Here is a 23,282-nt window from a genome sequence, read left to right as displayed (position 1 = left end):
CATTTGACTTAGCAAGCACAAGTGTCTGGCTGGTGTTTTAGTTATGGGACCCTGGTGTACTGGAGAACAGTGTCAGCGTTGCCCAGCAACTGACACAGGAGTCGGAGATGCTTCTGTGAGTTCAGTTTCATCAGCCTTGGAAAGGCAATGTGTGAGTGGACAACTGTCACAGCAAAGCTGGGAGGGCTCTGTCCTAGCTTCATCTCTGTGGCTGTGATCAAACACCCTGACAAAAGACGTATTTCCCTTTATTTTATTTTTTAATTTTTCAAGACAGAGCTTCACTGTGTAGCTCTGACAGTCCTTTAATTTCATTTGTAGACCAGGCTGTCTTTGAATTCACAGGGATCTGCCTGCCTCTGCCTCCCAAGTGCTGGGATTAAAGGTGTGCACCACCACCCAGTTGCTTTCTTTATTCCTATATAGTTCAGGAACCCCTGCCTAGGAATGGTGCCACCCACAGTGGGCAGAGTCTTCCTATATCACTTAACTTGTTTAGTGCAACCTTTGAGGATATACCCAAAGGCCAACCCAATATACATAATCTTTCTCTGAGAATCTCTTTCTAGGAGAGTCTAGGTTGTATCAAGGTAATAATGAAAGCTAAACACCACAGGCTATTGGGGATCATTTGTGTAACTTTATTTAAATAGAGAAACCTAGGCCCTGAGAGGTGAAAGGATACAATGTTTGTCAACTCCTGTCTTTGCCAGCCCAGCAATTTCAGAGGATCCATTTTTGTTTATCATGGATGCCACCGTTTCAGTGTCTGGTGTCTGGTCTTACTAGTTTTCTAGAGCACCTTCTGTACCTTCCCATCTTTGCTGCTGTCCAGAGAGTACAAACTGCCAGTGCCCCGTGTGGCTTTCCTCCATAGGTCAAACTGCAATTAAACAACTTCTTCTTCTTCTTCCTCCTCCTCCTCCTCCTCTTCTTCCTCCTCCTCCTCCTCCTCCTCTTCTTCCTCCTCCTCCTCCTCCTCCTCCTCCTCCTCCTCCTAGTCTTCTTCCTCCTCCTCCTCCTCTTCTTCCTCTTCTTCTTCTCCTCTTCCTCCTCCTTCTACTACTACTTCCTTTTTTCCTCTCCTTCTTGTTCTTCCCCTTTCTCCTCCTCTTCTCATTGTTCTCCCCTTTTCTCCCTTTTTCCTCCCCCACCTTCTTCCTTTTTCTTTTTCCTCCTCCTTCCTTTCTTTCTTCTTGTTTTTTTGTAAGCATTCTACCCCAGGCTAGACTTCATGGCATTCCTCCTGCCTCAGCCTCTCAAGTGCTGAAATTACAGATATGTGCCACCATGTTTGGCAGTTCCTTATATTTGAACTACTCCCCGGCCCTTTATTTTTGCTTGTATGTTTTTATGGCTTTCCTTATTTTATTTTTCATGGAAAGCTTTAGTGAATCCCATATGGGCCAAGTACCTATTGCAAGTGTGGCAGCAGGCTCCATATTTACTTTTAAGTGATACTTAAATTTTATTTTAATTTTATGTTTATGTATATACCTTCTTTCCTCTGTGTGTGTGCAGTGCCCAGGGGAAGCCAAAAAAAAGGGTGTTGGAACCTGTGGAACTGGGGTTACAGTTGGTTGTGTGCTGTCCAATCAAACCTTGGTTCTTTGCTAGAGCAGCAAATACCCTGAGCGTTCTCTCCAGTTCCCCTCCAAACTGTTTACTTTGCACGGGCTCCTTAGGGTCTCCTCTACTGTAGTCATGATTAGACTTTCACTGGGCTCTGGTACAAGGCAGTGATGTCTTAGCGCATGGCAGGGTTAATGCTGTCAGAGCCCAAGTAGTAATGCTCTCTCTCTTGTTCTCACTTCTCCCTCTCAGTCACTCGTCCCTAAATCAGGTGTGCTCCAGTTTCCTCTACTACTTGTGCCTCAATCTCCTCTCGTCTCCAGAGAAGACAGAACCACTTTCCCAAGAAGGTAAGAGTCCCAAGACAGTTTTCCGTCTGGATGCCTTGACGGCTGGCTCTGTGATGAGTCGCTACACTGGTGGGATTTTAGGATGATTCCTCGGAGATAGAATAATAGCAGAGAAAAGGATGAAATCCAGAGGTCCTGGGGTGTTTAGCTCTTGAGGGTTGAAAAGGACGAGGAAGCTTATCTGGTCCATGTCTTCTCTCTCAATGGTCGCCTCTGCACCATTTCCACACTAATGCGTTGCTGGTCCACATCTCACCCAGAATTCATCTCTCGAGTAGAGAAGTCTATTCCATTTCTTTGTTTGTTTATGAAACAGTTCTTGTACATCCATTGTGTGTGTGCCAGCCTGTGTTCCAGGTGCTGGGGAAAGAGCTGGGGAGACAAAGCCTTTTCCTCCTCCAGTGAGAAAGGCAGGCATTGTACAATAAATGCAGTGCCAGAGATGGGTAGGCCTGTGAAAGAAATAAAAGCAGACAGAGGGATAGAGAAAGACAGAAGAGAGGAGGCTGGGCCAGATGGGGGGCATAGGAGGCCCATGCAGAACCCGGGCAGGAGGGACAGTAGGTGCTAGAAGTCTTCTCTTTTGTCAAATTCTCACAGACTTCTCCCGTACGCCTGGGAGGCAGAAGTAGATAAAGCCATGGTCACGGTGCTATTTCCTGTGATACCCCCCTGTTCTAGACTTCACACTTGGTGTAACATAAGGCAGTGTTTTATGGACTTGTTCAAATATTATCCTCTTCGTGGGTTAGACTTTGTAGGAAGTGTATGAAGTCTAATCTCTGTTGTACTCTACCTACTCCCCTGTCTCTCCCATCCACTCTCTTTCTCAGATACCATGCTGAGATGGACAGGAGTCCAGGCAAGCATTCCCATTACTTCCAATATGACCTTTTATTACACTACAAGTCTTGGCTGCATGCTTCCCAGCAGCCTGCTGGTCAGGTGTAACTTGCAAAGAGAAGGTCACCATGCCTCTGCTGTGGTGGCTTCAGAGTCTTGGCAACCACATCTGAAATTAGAATTCCTGACTGGGCAGAGCTACCACATGATTTTGGGGAATTCCCTCTGTGTGTTAGGACTTGGCCTCACCAGGACAGATTCTTTCAGTTGGCTTTCATCCTGGGTGCCGGTCTCTCATTCTCCAACCTGTCTGTCTGTCTGTCTGTCTGGGAAGCTTCACCATCTTAGCTCCACTGCTCTTCAGCCGTGGTCCTCAGACGTCATCTGTGTAGCAGTGGTCTTTGGTTCGTGTAGAAAGTAAGGCTAATGTGGCAAATTCTCCAAGACTTGAAAAGCTCTAAGTCTTTTCCTTCTCTATTCCTCCGAGACTCTTCTTTGTAAAACAGGTTCCATAAGAAAGCTAGGGCCTCTGTTACCAGTGGGGGTTGTTGTTTTGTTTTGATTCTTTTTTTTTTTTTTTTGGAGGCAGGATCTCACTATGTATGTAGCCCAGGCTGTCCTCAGAATTATCCACATGGCCGTATAATTCCTGATGCTCCACACCTGTTCATACCAAACAGAAACGTGTCCTCCCTACGGCTCTGGGCCTCCAGACACCTTGCCTCTCATCCCTTGGGTTTGCTCTCTCCCTTTCCTGCCTGCTTTCTGCTTATCCTCTGTAATTCTCTGCTCTTTAAGCTCGCCCTCTCTCTAGCACATGTCCGTGAGTTACTCTTTCCACGCTGGAACATGACACTGACTATTTGTCCTGTGATTGTGCTCTTGTCTAGCTCTTCCTACGGTCTCCAGTAGGTTTCACAGTCTGATCTAAAGTATAGTTACTCAGTGAATATATATATATATATATATATATATATATATATATATATATACATATACATATATATATATATACATATATATATATATATATATATATATATATATATATATATATATATCAGAGGAATGAATGAATCCTTGAATGAACAAATGAATGAATGAATGAATGAATGAATGAATGCCATCTGTGTCTTTTCACATGTTAAGATCATACTCCTGAAAGCTGCTAAGGGAAGAAGAACCGCCAATTCCCTCTGTGATGCCCTTGGTACCCTGTGTAGCATCTACACGTGGTAGTTCTCAGGTGTCATTGCCTGTGTTCTCTATGTGGCCTTCCCCTACCTGCTCCCTCTCAGAACACTCTGCAGTGTCCGAGTTCCTTCAGCATGGACTGCCCCACATAAGCAGCAGTACCCCAGAAAGCCTTGCCTTCCTGTCCGATCGGCAGTATGTGGAGGCGGCCGCGCGCCAGAAACAGTACTGCATCCTGCTCCTCTATTACCTTGCTCACATCCATGACGACAGGTCAGTACCCAGAGCTGGCGGCTGGTGCTGAGCCCAGTTCTGTGTAATGGATATTTGTTTGTGTTATGTAAACGTGGTCATTTGTTCACAAGCATCTGAGTGTGTTTCTATTAAACAAGCGTGATGATGCTCGGAAAAAGTCTGTACAGCACACTGCGTGGTGTTGGTTGTCAGGCTGTGGGCACACTGGGGAAGGACACTGTGTTAGGGAGGATGGGACCAGGCAAAAAAGAAGGCCCTGCCGGCGTGGCGGCTCTCCCTTTCTCACTCGGGCTCTCCTGCTTCAACAGGTTTGTCCCTGAGGCGGAACTCTTTGTGGCTGTGCAGAGCTTTCTTTTGTCTCTGCAGGACCAGGCTGAGTGCCCTCCACCAGTGGCCTGCAAAGCCTCGGTCTATCTGCTGGCAGTGTGCCAGGACGAGGACAGTGCATTGGGTGAGGTATGTCTGGAGAACCAGAAGGGCATGTCTTGAGCTCGGGGATGGTTCTGGGTTTCTGCCACTGCCTGAGATAGAGGAGAAAGGCATGATGGGAAAAGTACAGTGGCTTCTCATGGAGCAAGGCAGGATTACAAGGTCTCTTCACAATAAACAAACAAATGAACAAATAAATAGATTTTATTTTATTCTTTCCCAATCCTATCTTTCTGAGACATTTGAAAATAATTTACAGTTTTGACATGCTCTTTTTTCCTTAAATGCTTCAATATATATTTCCCCAAAATAATGGCCTTCTAAGTTGGGTGTGGTGACCTGTGTCTGTACCTACAGTTTGAGAATCTAGGACAGGAAGATTTTGGCTAGCTTGAACTACATAGTAAGCTCTGGGCCAATCTGGATGAGGCTCTGTCTCAAAGTCTAGAGACATTGTATTACTCAGACCTTAAGTCAGTAATCTAATTTCACTTTTTCTTTTGAGTGTTGGGGATTTAACCTGCTGCTTTAACATGATCCACAAAAATTTTCTACTAAAACGAATAATGTTCTATGTAGCTATTTTCCCTTAGTCTAAGATTTGCAGCAGAACTACATATCACATTTTCTCCCCTGCCTCTCTCTTTCCTCCTTTCTTTTCTTTTCTCTTTCTTGAGACGGGGTCTCTCTGAATAGCCCTGGCTGTCCCGGAGTTCACTGTGTTCATCAGGCTGGCCTTGAACTCCGAGTTCTGCCTTCCTCTGCCGGGATTAGAGGCATGTGCCATCATGCCCAGCTAAACCTCAAATTTCAATATTTTTCTTTCCCCCTTCTTATTCCATCTAGTCCCCACCCTATAGAACGGTGACACATTCACAGGTGGGCCTTCCTCAACCTCTGCATTTGAAATGCTCTCACAAACACACTCGGGTATGCTTTACTCATCTGGGCGTTTCCCAATCAGACCAATCCTTTTGTTAATCTCCACTGTCAAGATTAACTGAGGAATCTGGATGTTGGATCAATTTTCAATGGGCAAGAAGTAGGTATTTAGGGTTTAGTAAAGGACTCAACACACATCTACCTTCTCCCTTCTGAGCCAGGCCCTCGGCTAGTGCACCTGCTTCCAAGTAGTCAAAGGTAGGAGACAGACAAATATCGACAGGTGTCATGACAGAGCATCGTTCCTCAGACCCAGCACTACTTTTATCTTGCACTGTTCTCCTCCCCTGCCACGGGGATCTTTGCCATATCTTTCAGGGAGTCAAGCAGCGAGCTCACACTCACCATAGCAGATGCCAATAGCACTTCTCCCAGTCATGGTGATCAGAAATGTCTTTAGATGTCACCAAAAATCACACAGGGTGGAAACGCATTCCCAGTTGAGAACTACTATTAAGAAGGAAAGACTGTGGGGTTTTCTCACTAAGACCATCCCGATGAGCAGTGTGCTGTCCTGGGATGCTGAGATGCCAGTACGTTTTCCTCAGTCCCTTGTTATGTTCTTGGTCCTCTGCAAAGTACGCTTAGTTGCTCTCTGTTGCCTCCAGGCTATGGTCAGTGCAATCCGAAAATTCCTAGAGGGCATCTCAGATCTGCACCTGGTCTACACTCACCACCCGCTCCTACTAAGGTTCTTCCTGGTGTATCCAGGGTTGATGAGTAGGTTTGGGCACCGCATCTTGGAGCTTTGGTTCTCTTGGGAAGAGAGCAGCTATGAGAACCTAGATGATGACTCGTCTCCTGGGTGTACCATCTTTCCTGCCAACCTTGCGGCCCTGTTCCAGATGCTCAGGAGCCTGCCCAGTATCCTACTCATTTTGCTGGTAGGTGCCCCACTCATTCCTGCATTCACAGACGCTAGGCCTTGGGAGATGTAACTCAGTTGATAGAGTGCTTGTCTAGCGTGTGGGAAGCCCATGGCTTCATCCCAACACTTGGAAATGAAGGCAGGAGAAACAGAAGTTTGGGGGCATCCTGTACTATATAGTGAGTTTAGGGACAACCTGGGTTTTAAGAGAGAGTGATTGGTTTTTTGTTTTTGTTTTTGACTAAGCCCTGCTAACTGCTCCGGCTCATTATATTTTAATTGCCCTCCTTTGCACAACTCTTAGGTCTAAATTTTGTACTTCAAACTTTTCAGTTCCATGCCACTAACTCATCCACCCTTTGGCTTCAGGCCCTGAAGGTTCTTAAAACATCATCACCATGATAACAAAGATGTCCCTGTGCCTAATTGCCACTGACGAGAACTCCCGGTTACTCCTCTTAGGCGCCCTGTTGATACTGATGGCTGTCACTTTCATTTTAGTGACACACCCTTGGTTAAAGTATCTCTTGATTTTCAACCTTCTCTTGATGCCTCCGCTTAGTCTTTTATGGGTTTTCCTGCCCCTGGCCAGGAAGGATGGTATTCCCCAAAGTTCTATGCAAGGCTGTCTTCACTCAGCACATTTCCCCTGGGGTCGGTTCATTCATCCCAGCTCTGGTCACCTTCTCCCTGTAGGCTCAAGTCTACGCTTCATCTCTGACCACTCTAAGCTCAGTCTTTTTTTTTTTTTTTTTAAGATTTATTTCTTTTATATGAGTACAGTGTTACTATCTCCAGACACACCAGAAGAGAGCATTGGATCCTATTACAGATGGTTGTGAACCACCATGTGGTTGCTGGGATTTGAACTCAGGACCTTGGGAAGAGCAGTCAGTGCTCTTAATCACTGAGCCATCTCTCCAGCCCTCTAAGCTCAGTCTTATACTGCCAACCATGTAGTTAGCACGTAAGAGCTCTAACGTGGAGCCCTTTGGAATAGAGACATGACTCAGTGGTACAGCGTGAAGTGCTGAGTTTGTCAGTCAGCAAACCTACAAATACAATTAATCTTTAGAATATGCAGCTCATTCCCTCTTCAGTTCCCTCAACAGTTTGGGCCTTGCTCAGGTGGGGACTGTCACCTAACTCCCCACTAGGGCAGGTGGGAGACTGCCCTGAACCATCTTCAAAGGAAATAAGTACTCAGAAGAAGCAGGCCAGTGAGAAAGGAATGGGGTGCCCCATCTTACCCCACTGGCTCAGGCCCCACTCGTTGCTTCTTGTTGGAGTTGTTGCCTCAGGGTACAGCAGTCTTAATTCTCCTGTGCCCAGAGCTCTCAGTAGGAAGGAGCTACCTTCCGGGCTGCATGCTGTTTAGAGGTGAGAAGCAGAGGCTTGTCTGTGTTTTAGGGAAAATGGAGAGCAGGAGTGCTGGGAGGTGCTGTGTAGGAATCTGGCTCTGAGTCTGAGCTGGATAATTTGTGTCAAAGATGCTAATAGAATCACCCAAGGTCATAGGGTCACGGCCGGAACTGGAGGACTCAGTTACTGAGCTTGACTAGATTAGACTCTGAAAACACCAGTGGTGAAAAGAACAGCAAGAACAACTTTGTTTTCTGTTCACACATATAATTCCGGCCATTGCTTTCCAGCTTTTAGCCACAGGAGGGAACAGAGTCTAAAAATATGTGCTGGGACCAATTTCTGGTTTGGATATGGGTAATTAGCAGCAAATTGCCACTCTTATCAACGGGTGGTCTTTCACGTACGCAGCCTAGCCGTGAAAAGCCAGGATGTCACAGATGCTCTGTTCTGAGTCTGGACAGCTTTGGGCAGTTGAAAATGCAGTGGGCCGTGGGTCCGCCCAACTCCTTCACACTAACCCGAAGGATGAGGTGCACACAGCATGCAGCATTTGCTGTGGCTCACAAAGACCATGCAGCCCCTTTCCTTTTGGACCTTCCAAGTTCACAGATTTCTGAGGAAGCCTTGTGTGACAGTGGGGCAGGAATGAGCCAGTGAAGGATAACAGAGAAACCGGCTTGACCTTTACTCTCATGACCCTGAGTAAACCATTTCTACTTCAGATTTCAACTTCACACTCCTTAAGGTAGAGGAGTTGGATAAACTAACACACGTGTGTGCACGTGCTCACACACACACACACACACACACACACACACACACACACACACATCAATTATAGATTATTGTTGTTTGAGAAGGGATCTCAGTATTGATCCTGACTTAACCTGGGGCAGAGTATGTAACCTAGGCTGTCCTTGAACTTTGGACCCATCCATCTCGGTTTTCTGAGTTCTAGAAAATTAGCCTTATGTAGTCACATCTGTCTTTGATGCTTTCTAGATTCTCTAGATTATCCAGATTCTGTTAGCCCTCCAGTTTGTGATTTTGTCTGCCCAGAGATTTTTTTTTTTTTTTGAGTCTTTGTGAGGTGGCAGAGGTAAAGCAACCTCTCCCGTCCATTAGCACACACTGTGGTAGAATTTACAGCTACTGTTGTTCTCTTTAAGGCACTGTCTTGTTTTGTAGTCTAGGCTAGCCTGAGAATTAATATATAGCCCAGGCTGGCCTCATACACATGACGTTTTCTGCCTCCTCCCCCTGAATGTATGTTACCACATCTGGGTCTCTACTACTTTCTTGATAGACAACTAATCAATCTGCTTTAGTTCCTTCATTTGAAAACTTGGAGCGACACCTAACTGGAGGAGTCATTAGGAGGATGTGAAATGTGTAGACAAATGTATGGTTATGATATAAACGCAGTGCTGCGGTGTTGTTGGGTTCTAATTGAGCAGTTACTATGGATCTTGTTACTGGTTCTCCGAAGCCCCCAGCCCTGTGCTTCTTTCCCCGTGCCTGTGCAGTGGTCAGCACCTCAGGATGTGTTTGGCTAAAGCGCCCTGTGGTCCTGCCTCTGCATTGGGAGCCTTTGTTGACCTTGGATCCGTAGCACTCTATTCTAACTGGCCTGATGCATTCGCTTGTCCAAAGGCATTGGCTTGTTTGAGCTGGTGGGCCGGTGGGTGCCTGGAGCTATCAGAGACAGCTGGTGCCCTTTCTGCCTGTTTTTCCTTCAACCTACACTCATTAAAATGACTCCGAAAACAAAACTAAAGAAAATGTCCTTTCCCATTTCCCGAACCCAAGACCTCCGAAGCTTACAGCAGAGATGGGCAGATGCCATGGCAGAGAAGGGGCCTGACCTGGTCCTCACTTCCCATCCCATGTCCTGAATCTATCCCCCTGAATTCTTTCCCTGACCTATGACATCTCCGTCCTCTGCATTCTCTTCTCCTGGTTCTTAGGTCCTAAAAACAACCTCTCTTGGTCCTAAAAACAACCTCTTCTTGACCCTTAAGGTTACAAGAAAGAGGTACCCTGAGTCCAGAGACCTACAGTCACATTCTGGGTACCACTTACGGGCTTGCTTTGTGTGACTTTTAGCAAATCATGTAACGTCCCTGAGCTTCTGTTTGCTTCTTAATGTAATAGGACAGGACTGTTCTCCAGGATCTGTGAGGGGTTAGTGCATCCCCAGAGCCTTTGTTACAAAATCAGGTGCTGAGTGAGAATTCACACAGCTGCTGTAAAACCACCATCCTAGGTACTTTTCCTACCTCTGTCTCCTACATTGTCTATCTGTTTCTGGCTGTGTGCTCTCTCAGCTCTGGCTTCCTTCTCTTCTCAGGACCTCGTTTATTCCAGTCCTGTGGACACAGCCCGCAAGGTGCTGATTGTCCTGAGGACCTTCCTTCGGGAGAATGAAGATATTGAGGTGGGCGGTCTCATCCGAGGCCACTTCCTGCTCATCCTGCAGCGCCTCTTGGTGGACTATGGGGCTGCCACCTCAGGAGGTCAGTTTGCCTTGGACACGGCTTGACATGTAGAACAAACCATTACTTATTTTGGTGACATGTGCTGTAAGGAAGAGAGTCAGGTTTTGCAACAGAAGAATAATCAGGTCAGTCCCTGCCCTGCACAGCATGTGCTCAGAGCTGTTTGTCACAAAAATGGTAGCTCCCAGAGGGAAGAAGAAAGTGGAAATCTGGGGGAGGCTGGGGAACCAGCAGAGCTGTGGGAGTAGGGTGGATCGTGATGTGTTGAGTCCCCAGTGAGATCCAGGATATTCTAGCAGTAGTCCCAGAAAAAAAAAGTCCCAGCTTTTCAGTATGGAGAAACTCAAAATTGAGGTTGGTTTGTTTTTAGCTATTTTTAAAGAGGCTGGAAGTTTTTTTTTTTTTCATTGAAATCTGATTCTGATTTTATTTTTTGAGGGAAGGTCTCATATAGACCAGGCTGTCCACAAATTCATAGAGATCCACCAGCCTCTGTCTTCTGTGTGTTGGGATTAAAGGTGTGCACCGCCACTGCCCAGCTAAGAAGAACCTGCTTTTATAAATCAGGAATTTCTGAGCCATCAAGGGCAAGTGGAAAGGGGTTAGTGGCTCCCAAGTCCAGGCCTGAAAGAACAATGTTGTCTTCCAGGAAACGAGTACTTTGTTTCTAGGGAAGAACAAAATGTATCTGGGTGATATAACAGTTTACAATAAGATTTGGGCCATTGAGACAGCTCAGCAGGTAAAGCATTTGCTGAACAGTTTACCAAGCCAAGTTTGATTCCTGGGATTCCTGTAAAGGTGGAAGGAGAGAACTGACCCCATGTGATCTCCATGTGTGTGATGTTGTACCCCATGTCGTGTCTCACACACACACACACACACACACACACACACACACACACACAAATAACAACAACAACAAATAAAATATTTAATTTGTAGGCCAGATGTGGCATCACTGGAGAGACTGAGGCAGGCATGTTTTCATGGGTCTGAGGTCAGCTTGGTCTACATAGTGAATTTCAGGGCAGCCAGTGTTACATGGACCTAGTCTCAATTTTTTTTGTTTTTGTTTTTTTTTTAATATTTATTTATTTTATGTATGGGAATACACTGTCACTGTCTTCAGACACACCAGAAGAGGGCATCAGATTCCATTACAGATGGTTGTGAGTCACCATGTGGTTGCTGGGAATTGAACTCAGGACCTGTGGAAGAGCAGCCAGTGCTCTTAACCACTGAGCCATCTCTCCAGTCCCCCCCCCCCTTTTTTAAATTGTTGTTGTGTTTTTGTTTTGCTTTGTTCATTTGTTTTTCAAAACAGGGTTTCTCTGTGTAGCCCTGGCTGTCCTGGAACTTACTTTGTAGACCAGACTGACCTTGAATTCTCAGACATCTGTGTGCCTCTGCCTCCTAAGTGCTGGTATTAAAGGCATGTACCACCAACAAAATCTTTATTTTTTTAAAGATAAATTGTAGCCGGGTGATGGTGGCACACTCAGTAATCTCACTCTGGGAGGCAGACGCAGGCAGATCTCTGAGTTTGAGGCCAGCCTCGTCCATAGAGGAAGTTCTAGGCCATCCAGGGCTACACAGAGACCCTACCTCAAAGAACAAAAACAAAGATTGAGTGAAAATTACTTTGGAAAGGCAGTGACACCAGACAGATTTAGATTTGTGTTCAACCTCTGGCATTGTTGGGTGGCTTTACCAGAGTACCGTAAACAGATGACGCATGAGCGATAGGTTATTACCAACAGTTCTTGGGAAATCCAGAGTCCACTTACTAGCAGTTTTGATGTCTGGGGAGAATCCATTCTGTTCGGACATCTTGTAATCCTCCTGTGGTAGAAAGGACTTTGGAGTCACTTTTATGGGTACTGATTGTACATAAGACACATGGGCTGTGTCTAATGACCCAACTGACTACCGGTGGCCCCACTTCCTGATAATCATATTGGAGGTTAGGGTTTGAGCATAGAAATGTGGGGGCTTATTAACATTCAGAGCATAGCACCCCTGCCTTTCACTATCAGGGGGGCCTATGTGAGAAGTAGAGATAATAATCCACACCCCACGTGTTTTTTAATGTACTTTAGTGAAATAACGAATTCCCAATAGCTACCCAGAAATGGCATCCAGCCTTTGAGCTACTACTGTCTCCCTCAGGAAGAAGTCAGGGAGCAGCTATCAGATCCTGTTTCCTTTCAGAACAGGGTCACACACCCTCACTTAGATGTCTGTGGCAGGGAGGGGTCAGACCTGTGGGTGGGCTCGTCTTTGTTCTCTGAGAAACCCGTTCCTGTGCCTCGCAGCCTCGGGAAACCTGCCGTTACTGCTCACCCTCCTGTCCTTGGTGCAGCTGAGGAATGAGTCGGAACAAGAACTGGACAGCGTGGCGATGAAGCTGATTCATCAAGGTGCCTCGGCTGCTTGAGACATAATATGTGCACGGGCTGGGGCCAGAGTGTAGTGTGTGTTGCATTCTTTCGGAAGATGTGAGCCAAGTCAGCCTGTCTTGGGGTGTCTTTCGGTGCCCTCTACTCATTATAAAGGAATACTTGAGAAACCCAGCTCCAAACAAACCAACAAAAACCCAAGCAACAAACCAGCAATGGGGTATATAGGTACAAGCTCTAGGGAAGTCAGAAGGCCTATGTGTGTTAGCTAACAGCTGTGTGAACAGCCACCTTGCCTGTACTAAGCTTATAAGTCAGAATGGAGCGTCTTCTGTGTAGGATTGAGAATCAAATATATATTTGGGCAAATGTGTGGTGCTGGGCCTTCTGGATACAGACCATGCCAGGTCATGGTGTCTTCCTAGTTTCACAGCTGACTCATCTCTGATTATCCAGTTCACAGCTCTCTGGGAATCTTTCTCTTCTAAACTGTTTCACTTTTTTTATTAGTATGTGCATGTGCGTGTACGTGTGTGTGTGTGTGTGTGTGTGTGTGTGTGTGTGTGTACACGTATGCACACCCATGCACCTGTGCTGTGGCGTGCTGGTGGAGGTCAGAAGAAAACTTGCAGGAGTTTGTTACATTCTTCCACTGGGATCTGGGGACTGAACTCAGGTCAGCAGCAAGTGTGTTCTTACCCACTGAGCTTAATCTTCTGCCTTCTATATTTCTCTGTTCCCCATAACTTGACCAGGATCTTTCACTGCTTGTGAATGTAGCCACCAGTTCACAGGTGGCACCGACAAGAACACTGTGAGGAAAATCAAAATGAGTTGAAAAAAAAAAAATGACATCTTTGATGACTATGGATTTAGGTGTTCTGACTGCAGGGTAGGATTTCCCTGTCCAGGGCCAAGGCTTCCTCAAGGGACTTATAAGGATCACTGAAGAAGGTTCCAGATCCTGTGTCTGCATGGTGCTAGAGGGAGACCTGTGCATGATAAAATCAGCCTTGAGGAGGGTCTCTGGAGCTGTGTGTGGTGACTTATACCTGTGACCTCAGAACTTCAGAGAGGAGGATCAGGAGCATCTCTCTCTCTCTCTCTCTCTCTCTCTCTCTCTCTCTCTCTCTCTCTCTCTCTCTCTCTCTGCAATGGTGTCTGCCTGTAGCCATAGAAATCTAGGGGTGAGGCAGGAAGACTGTAAATTCAAGGTCAGCTAGGACTATACAGTAAAACTTTTTTTTTTAAAGAAAGCAAGCCTGGTATGGTGGTGTGCACCTGGAATCCCAGCACTTGGGAGGCAGAAGCAGGCAGATCAAAGGAGTACATGCCATCGTCAGCAAAGTGGTGAATCTGAGTCCAGGATTCATGGTGCCATAGGCTGGATGGTCTCAGGGAAGGAGCATCACTGCTAGGATGGCAGGCTGACACGTGCACAGTGAGAGGCTTCCCCTGACAGGAGAACACATACCTGCGTGTTCAATGCCTTTTGGTTGTGGGTTGCTTATGTAACTTGTGCAGACTAAAGGTATGAGCATACAACTTTGTTCCAACTTCATTCTTGTCACTGTGTCTTGGTTAGGGTTTTACTGCTGTGAACAGACACACCTTGACGAAGGCAAGTCTTATAAGGACATTTAATTGGGCCTGGTTTGAAGGTTCAGAGGTTCAGTCCATTATTATCAAGGTGGGAACGTGGCAGCCAGCAGCCAGGAAAGAATGGTGCCGGAGCAACTGAGAGTTCTACATCTTCATCTGAGGCTGCTTGCAGAAGACTGACTTCCAGGCAGCTAGGATGAGGGTCTTAACCCCATTCCCACAGTGACACACCCACTCCAGCAAGGCCACACCTTCTAATAGTGCCACTCCTTGGACCAAGCATATACAAATCATCACACTGTCTTTCCTTCCATTGCTGGTAGAATAATGTTTATGTTCTCCCAGAGACTGGCATCTGCAGCTAGCCAGTTGTGGGCCAGCATCTGTGCAGTGTGTAAGAGCACTTGAAGTATGAAGCGCTGTGCCACAGGGTACCTGTGGACTCTTTCTTCCAGTGAGCAAGCTGTGTGGGAAGTGCAGCCCTGCAGATGTGGACATCCTGCAGCCCTCCTTCAACTTCTTGTACTGGAGTCTTCATCGGACCACACCCAGTAGTCAGAAGAGAGGTACAGGGGCCCTGGCAGAGTCATTCAAAAGGAACGTGTCAGGGGTTCTTGGTGCCCTTGGGATTTTCTTCTTAAAAACAAAATCTAAAAGTTTGTGTGTGGATGGCGATAGACTGGTTCTAACAGTCTGTCATTCTTCAATGTGGGAGGCTCCTTAGGTCCCCTTGATGACCCAATTGTTTGAACTTATACGCTCGAGGCCCTGCCCTACTCAGCCCCATAGGGATACTAAGCTAGATGCCAACCCTCCCCTCTCCTGCCTGCAGTTGCTGCTGTGCTGCTGAGCACCACAGCCTTGATTGAGCTTCTGGAGAAGATGCTGGCCCTCACCTGGACAGAAGCAGGCTCCTCCCCCAGGACGGCACTGCTCTGCTCTGCCTGGTTGCTCACTGCCTCCTTCTCCGCCCAGCAGCACAGTGGCAATTTGCAGGTTTGTATCTAGTGTCTTTGGGGCGTGAGGTGGAGCTGCAAGAAGTGGCTCTTGTCCCCAGTTCTGTGGCGTATTAGATGTGTGACCTTGGCAAACTATTTAACTATTCTGGGTTTCAGTGTTCGTACCTATAAAGTGAGAAGCAAAGGAGTAAAGATTATTGTCAGTGTGCTTTACATGACTGATTTTGACACGAATGGATCGCCTACATGTCAGACTGTACTCTTGGCACAGAGAAATGAAACATGACTGTAGCATTTGCTCTGCCCTTAGGGAATGTGTTTTCTAAGTAGATCCTTGAAGTAGGGCAAAGATGCTGGGGGGGGGGGGATACCGAGAGCAAGGGCCTACAAACAGACAATTTTAGGACACGGGACATGTATTCAGGGATACGCTGGTATGTGTGGCTAGAACAAGGAGCTGAACAAATAGATCGGTTTAGACAAGAAGGCGGGAGCCAGCTGTGACCTTGCAGTGCCCAGTGGCAAGATGTGAAGTGCCACATGTAGTTAGCTGCCATTGTCACTGTTGGAGGTGGGTGCAGGGAACAGGACAGCAGTGGACATGCACACAGAAAGCCTCACTTCCTGTAGGAGCTTGCCATCCAAAGTCCTTTGTGAGTTCCATTCTTGAATATTTCATATTCAAAGGCTCCCTTCCCAAGAATATCTCCTGCTCAGGGACAGAAACCATCCCTGGGCTTCCACAGCATTCACAAAGTACCCCGGCCCTGCCAACAATGGCCACACCGCTCAATAGGTAGAAGGGAAATCGGTTTGGGCTCTTATGGTGGTGACAAACTATGGCAGTTATGTGCTTTCGAAGACCCTGCAGGGTGCTGTCTAGGGCAGATTTTTGTTTACTATTTACTTATTGAGACAGGATTCCTCTATGTAGCCCGGGAGCTTTCTGTATAGATTGGGTTGCCTCACAGAGATCTGCCTGCCCTTGCTACTGGAATGGTGGATTAAAGGCATGTATAGTCACGCCTGTCTCTTATTTTCTCATTCTATTGAGGTAGGATGTCATGTGACCCAGACAGGTCTCTGATTTGCTAAGCAGCTTCATCCTTCTGCCTCTACTTCCCAAATGTGATTTTATTATTCGGGTGACTGTTCCTGCTTGATTCAGAACAGAAACCTTCCCTGTTTTTCTCTGGGAGGAGCTTGGGCCACTCACACTTCCATAGGGACGAGTCTGGTAGAAGCCTGCCTCACCTTTCTTCTTTCTTGACTCTGCCTGGCAGCCAGCATATACTCAGCTGAAGACCTGCCTCTACGAATCTCTGATGGCCCATCCCAGTCTAGGATGTTTATAGAATTTCTTTGTGTTAGACTATGAGCCAAGAGAGTAGTGGTTCCTGTCCCTTGTCAGGATCTTGGTGAATGTGAGCAGAACAGACTGGCTTTGCACCTGCCCGGCTCTGGCTTCTCAGTGTGGGCACTAGGGGCATGCGCTTATGCTGCCCCTAAACCAGCCTCCAAAGTAACTGGAGGAAATGAAAGTAAGAAGTGCTCCTTTTGTTTCATGGATGAAGAAAGCTAGGCAGGTGGAGAGAGATCCGGTGACTTACCCAAGACTTGCAGCTGACAAGTAGCAGAGCCAGCATCCATCCAGCCACTCACCTACCCACCTATCCATCCATCCATCCATCCACTCACCCACCCATCCACCTACCCATCCATCCATCCATTCATCCATCCATCCATTCACCCACCTATCCATCCATTCACCCATCCATCCATCCATCCATCCACCCCACCCATCCATCCATTTTCCTTTTTTTATTCTTTTTTTCCTCCTTCTATCCTTCATTTGTTCCTTTCTTTGTTTCTTCCTTCCTTCCTTTTTTTCTTTCTTTCTCTCTTTCTTTCTGAGGCAGAGTTTCTCTGTGTAGGCCTCATTGTCCTGGAACTTGATTTGTAGACTAGACCGGACTCAAACTCACAGAGATCCACTCTGGCTCTGCCTTCCAAGTACTGAGTCTAAAAGCATGTGCCACCACTGCCTGACAAGCCAGAATTTCTTTATTATATTTATATAGCAGTTCATTATGTAATCCAGGCTGGTATCAAACTTACAATCCTCTCTCAAGGGGATGATAGGCATGAGACACCACACTTGTCTAGAGCTGAAAGTTTGATTTGGTCTGTGAGACTCTTGGTCTTCTGAGGTAGGTGAGAAGAGCCAGACACTGAGCCCCATGAGGCTGAGGAAGCTTCAGAGAGAAGTCAGTTCTCTGGGTAAAGCCTTGCTTGCCCTCCTCACACTCCTGACAGCAGGAAAGTAAGGCTCAAAGGGCTCTGTGTCACCTCCCTGTCTTTATGTAACAGGTACAATGGGAAGTCAGCCAGGGTATTTTCTGCCTGTGCTCCCAGAATACTGATTGTATTGAGCCCTTTCCCCTTCTCTGCCAGGTCCATCAGACGTTATCTGTGGAACTGAACCTAGTGTTGAAGGCTCTCAGCTTCCCAAAGAAGAAGTCGGCATTGCTGTCAGGTACCGTACGGACTTTGCAGTAGGAGAAAAGGCCTTTCCCCTGGATTCTGAGATAGGACCACCCACTTGGACTGTAACTATTTATCAGCATTGCTTCTCTGTCTGGGTAGAAGATGGGGAAGGAAGAAGATCTTAGCATCAGGAATCTTATGTTTCCAGCTGCCATCCTACGATTCCTGCGGACATCCTTGCAACAAAACTTTTCCTCTGCCTTGGTGGCTTTGGTACCCTCAGAGGGTCAACCACTGTCAACTCCTGAGGATGCTGTCCTAGCTCCACTGGGAACATCCCAAGTGCTATCCCTGTTGATTGGGCTCCAGAACCTCCTGGTACAGGTAAGACTGTTGCTGAGTGGGCCCCTGGCAATGGGAACGCCTGTTCTCAGGACAATGGAAAAGATGGCTTCCTCTTCTGACAGTGTTTCTATCAGATCAGCCTTTGTGTCACATGGCTGAAATCCTGGCATTTGGGAGGTGGCAGCAGGAGACCAGGAGTTCACAATCATTGTATTGGAGATCTCTAGAGGAACAGAACAGACAGAATGAATGTACCATAAAAGGAGTCTGTTAGGTCGGCATACAGTTCTGGTTCCAGCTATGCCTGTCACCATAGTGGAGAGACTGAGAATCAGTAGGTTCTTAGTCTGTGAAGCTGGATATCTCAGCAGGCCCAGTCTAATGCTGAAGGTGTAAAGCAGTGGTTCTCAGACTGTAGGTCAAGACCCCTTTGAGGGGCTGCATATCGAGATTTGCATTACACTTTATAACAATAGCAAAGTTGCAGTTATAAAGTAGCAATGAAATGACTTTATGGTTGGGGGTCATCACAGCGTAAGAAACTGTATTAAAGGGTCACAGAATTAGGAAGGTTAGAAACTGCTTCTCTTGAGGATTTCTGAAGAGCCTCTTGTCTCCAGTCCAGGATTCAAGGACTGAGCCAGCACTTAGGAGGCAGAGTCACATAGACCAGCTTAGTCTACATAGTGACTTCCAGGATAGTGAGACTCTGACTCAAAATCAGATTAGATAAAACTATCAGACTTTCTCTCTCTCTCTCTCTCTCTCTCTCTCTCTCTCTCTCTCTCTCCCCTCCCTCTCCCTCTCCCTCTCTCTGGTGTATGTGTACATGAGAGAGAGAGATACAGAGAGACAGACAGAGACACAGAGACAATGTGTGTGTGTGTGTTTGAGTGTACACAATGTGAATGTGTGTATATGAGAAAGAGTGTGTGTGTGTGAAGGAACCCTAACCCTGTGTGCTCACATTTGTGTGTGTGTGTGTGTGTGTGTGTGTGTGTGTGTAGAAGCAGAGAACAACCCCATGTCCTCAGGTGACATCCACCTCCAAGGTTTTTTGTCTGTAGACCATGCTGGCCTGGAACACAGAGATCTACCTTCCTCTGCCTCTCTGCCTTTGCCTCCAGTGTTGGGATTAAATATGTGTACCACCAGCCCTGGCATTCCATTTTGGTTTTGGAGACAGGGTCTCCCACTGGCCTGGTATTCACCGAGTTAGACTAGCTAATCTGTGAGCCCCAAGGAGCTTCCTGTCTCTACCTCTCATCTCTGAGCTTGCAGGAGTACACTCCCACACCATCCTTTTATGTGGACTCTGTTGGTTGAACTGAAGTCTTTATGCTGAACACAGCAAGGACCTTACCAATGGAACCATCTTCCCAACCCCCAAATATCAGCTTTGATGCTGTTGAACACCACAACACAATGTAGCTGGGATTTAGGGTAAGAATGGGCTTATTCCATGATCTGAAAGTTTGGCAAGTAACACAGTAGAAGACACTTTTAAAAGCTTCAGAAGGCGCAGGCGGGGGAGAGACGGTTCAGCTCAGTGGTTTACTCAGTCTTCCCAATGCTGCAACTCTGAAATATAGTTCCTCATGCTGTGCTGACCCCCAACCATACAGCTATTCCGTCGCGACTTCATAACTGTAATTTTGCTGTTTTATGAATCATGATATAGATACCTGGTATGCAGAATATCTGGTATGTGACCCCCCAAAAAAGGGATTGAGCCCCACAGGTAGAGTACCACTGTTTTAGCAGGTAAGAGCCTTGACTGCTCTTCCAAAAGATCCAAGTTACACAGGGAAACTCTGTCTTGGAAAAAATAAATGAAAACTAACCAAACAACAATGAGGTAAATGTCACTAGACTAGAGAAAAAAGTTTGTTACAGCTAGGTGCCACATTATAGCCCTGATCTTAGCACTTGGGAAGCCAAAGCAGGAGGGTTGCCACAGTTTGGGGCCAACCTGATCTACAGAGGTTGAATCTCCTTCAGCCAGACATATAATACCTGTTTCAAGAAAAATAAGAAAATATGTTACTTAGTATAAACATTGTGTTCTGTACATGACCGATGAATCTAACAAGCATTTAATATTATCTACTCCATATCTGAAAAACCAAAACCTAAATAACTGAAAAACAACTTAAACCCGTGTGTGTGTGTGTGTGTGTGTGTGTGTGTGTGTGTGTGTGTGTGTGTGTGTGTGTAGATGCTGCTGCTGCTGTTGATCCTAGAGTTTGAGGCCAGCCTGGACTACATGTCTCAGAAAAACAAATCTTGACCCTAATTCTGTTTTGTTTTTTTTTTTACAGAAAGACCCTCTGTTATCTCAAGCATGTATTGGCTGTCTGGAAGCCTTGCTTGATTACCTGCACGCCAGGAGCCCAGACATCGGTAGAGACCTGTTCTCTTGTTTTCCCATGATCAGGATTAGAGAGAATCAGCCCATCATCTTACCATCCCAGTGGTTTGACAACACTGCAAAAGACACTGAGGATCAGAGTGTTCAAATGACCTACACTAGTCACGATGCTCTTAAGTAGCAGAGGCCTTCAGCTGCCAACTTCCATGATCTACAGTCATGTGATAGACTTTCCCTGGGAGTCCATATGGGTGGTTTGAAGTCCAGGCAAAAGACCTCATGAGTCCAGCCTGTCCAATTTTTTAAAAATCAATAGGAAAAACTCCTCTTGGGCAAATGCTTCTGGGTCTCTCCACAAGAACAGCATTAACCATCTGAGGACTGATGTTTCTTGCAGCACTTCATGTGGCCTCCCAGCCCTGGAACCGGTTTTTGCTGTTCACCCTCTTGGATGCGGGAGAGAATTCCTTCCTCAGACCTGAGATACTAAGACTTATGACCTTGGTAAGTGCAGAAAGGGTAGTTCTGTGGCTGGAAGATATCAGCAGGGTGTTGCTAAAGTGATCCAAAACATGATGGCACTAAAGAGCAGAAGGGTTGTGTGACCTTCACTCTACAGGAGACCTACTCAGGATTTCCTGTGAATAGCCACAGCTGTCCTTAGGAAGCATTTTCTCTTCTTACTTCCCTGAAACAATGACCAGGGACTGTTGTAATATGACAGACAGGTCTAGGTCCTGAGAATGTAGATGAAACACATGCTCTGCCTCCAAAGGTCCCTTATTCTAGAAAGACAAGTAAATGAATAGTTAAATTTGATATCTCGGCTTACAGAGTATTTGGCACATAATCATTCTTGTTGAATACAGAACAAAAGAACAGGCTCATGGGTGACAGTGAAGTTCACCCACTAATGAACCAGAGGTTGGTGTGACGTGTAGGACTGTTTCACCTTGAGGCTTGAAGGGTTAATAGGCAGAAGGGAACAGCATTACAGGGGTGAAGTAAGGGTAGTGCCACCAAGAGCACACAGAGGAGTTATAAGGACCACACACAGTTCATCTTGGCCCTGAGTTTGATGCAGTGCAAGGCTGGGGGAGCAGGGAGCCTGATAAGGTTCCTAAGGCCAGCTCTCTCCTCAGCCCAATTCACTCTATCTGCCCTTTTCTCCTGTGAGACAACCCCACCCACTCTCCCAGTGCAGAGCTTAAAAGCAGGACTTTTGGATAGCATTTCCAGCTCAGTGCTGGTTACAGCACGCCACAGAAAATGGTGTCTCCTCCAACTGTGGTCATTTGGGGCTTTTATTCCTGGGCTAGTTTGTGCAGTACCGGAGCAGTGGCATCCTCTCTCGTGAAGAGGTGGGTCTTATTCTGCAAAGTGCGGCTTCGGCTGACCTGTCAACTCTCTCAAAGGATACACTCCAGGCTCTTCGTGGCTTCCTCCTGCAGGTGAGTGGAAAGGGGAGGCTGTACTAGTTGTATGAGGCCAGACCCTCAAGACAGTCTTCTCTGCAGAAGGCCAAAGCTCTGGCCACTGAAGCCATTGAGAAGTCAATGGAGTATGGGGGTTTGGGGGACAGTTAGAAAGGGCATAACTTTCCTGTTCCTTCTCCTACAGGTCCAGAGCACGGGTCTCCTAAATGACCACATGACCCAGACCTTGCAAACTTCCTTGGAGGGCCTTTGCTCCCGCACCTTCCCAGCCCAGCCACTCTTTCAAGACATGCTGTATCCTTTCCTGGATCTGGGGGCTTTGAGAGCTAGAAGCTGTAGCAGTATGCTCTCCTCAGTCCAAGTAGGGAGGGATGGTGGTTGGGAAGTCCCTAACAAAGCCTGGGGTTGAGACCAGTCATGAGAGCATATGTCTGTATCTCCCAGCACGTAGGAAGCTGAGAATAAATCCCAGGGATGACCTGGTGTCCAGAGTTCTGTAGGTTATGATTTGCCCACACTATAGTGCTGGTGTGCGTGGAGGAGTCTCCTTGCCCTACTGACTACTCTCCTGGCTATTGTCTCTTCATGGAACAGTTCTGTTATATGCCAACTGCTGGTCCCAGTTTTGAAATCCGTGCCACCAATATTAGAAGCATCCATGCTCTTTACCTGACCATCCCTGCCCTTCTGGGGTTCTGTGATAGTCCCTCCCCTTCCCCTTCAGCTCCATTTCTCTTTTATTCTCCTCTCATGTGTCAATGACAGCTGCCTCAGAGGTGTGTCTGTTTCCCTGTCTCACATCAGAGAATGAGCCTCAGGACATAAAAGCCCAGAAACAAACAAACAAACAAACAAAAAAAAAAAAAAAAAAAAAAAGACTTGCAGACAGATTCAGGACATGATTGTTAAAGAGGAAACTCTGGAGCTATTTTACTCCACGGCGGAAATGGAATCAAGAAATAAAACAATGCATTAACATTCCTGTGTGGGCTTTCACTCTGAATTCCTCTTCCTGGAGCATATTCTTCAGCTACTCAAGTTGGTCACTGGCTTGTTTCAGCAAAATGATGGAGAGACAGAGTGGAGAGTGACATTTAAGGAGCATGTGCAAAGTGCCTCATAGTTGTACACAAAGAACATAAAGAACCCCTGAGCTAGGAAGGTCCCAACCTCAAGGACCCCAAGCCTTTGAGAGGCACTTCACCTCAGGTGGACACGGGGAGGTATAACTCTCAGGGAAAAAAAGATCAAACCCCCTCTTCCTCCCTGAGCAAACCCACTTCAGCTCACCTGGCTCAAGCCAGCCTTTTCAAAGCCCTTTTCTATATATTCACGTGGGCGATGGTCATTTAATGTCTACTGTC

The 23,282-nt window shown here is 46.6% G+C and overlaps 1 protein-coding gene across 1 annotated transcript in view; it reads left to right on the top strand.

The window, feature by feature from the left end:
* Positions 1 to 22,729, top strand: part of MEI1 (meiotic double-stranded break formation protein 1) — a gene marked incomplete at both ends in the record, with an annotated part of 47,451 nt that extends 24,722 nt beyond the window's left edge. The window contains 15 exons of the mRNA XM_080939735.1: positions 1,825 to 1,922; positions 4,064 to 4,232; positions 4,523 to 4,670; positions 6,194 to 6,469; positions 10,169 to 10,334; positions 12,635 to 12,739; positions 14,776 to 14,886; positions 15,153 to 15,316; positions 17,734 to 17,815; positions 17,975 to 18,150; positions 20,433 to 20,514; positions 20,880 to 20,986; positions 21,802 to 21,933; positions 22,103 to 22,212; positions 22,684 to 22,729. Coding sequence (XP_080795861.1) covers positions 1,825 to 1,922; positions 4,064 to 4,232; positions 4,523 to 4,670; positions 6,194 to 6,469; positions 10,169 to 10,334; positions 12,635 to 12,739; positions 14,776 to 14,886; positions 15,153 to 15,316; positions 17,734 to 17,815; positions 17,975 to 18,150; positions 20,433 to 20,514; positions 20,880 to 20,986; positions 21,802 to 21,933; positions 22,103 to 22,212; positions 22,684 to 22,729 — 1,972 coding nt within the window. The remainder of the gene's footprint in view (positions 1 to 1,824; positions 1,923 to 4,063; positions 4,233 to 4,522; positions 4,671 to 6,193; positions 6,470 to 10,168; positions 10,335 to 12,634; positions 12,740 to 14,775; positions 14,887 to 15,152; positions 15,317 to 17,733; positions 17,816 to 17,974; positions 18,151 to 20,432; positions 20,515 to 20,879; positions 20,987 to 21,801; positions 21,934 to 22,102; positions 22,213 to 22,683) is intronic.
* Positions 22,730 to 23,282: the final 553 nt, after the last annotated feature.

Source organism: Micromys minutus, assembly GCF_963924665.1.
Source record: "Micromys minutus genome assembly, chromosome: 27".
In the NCBI taxonomy this organism is placed as follows: domain Eukaryota; kingdom Metazoa; phylum Chordata; class Mammalia; order Rodentia; family Muridae; genus Micromys; species Micromys minutus.
Note: the sequence above shows the minus strand (reverse complement) of the source record. Positions and strands in the feature narration are given on the sequence as shown.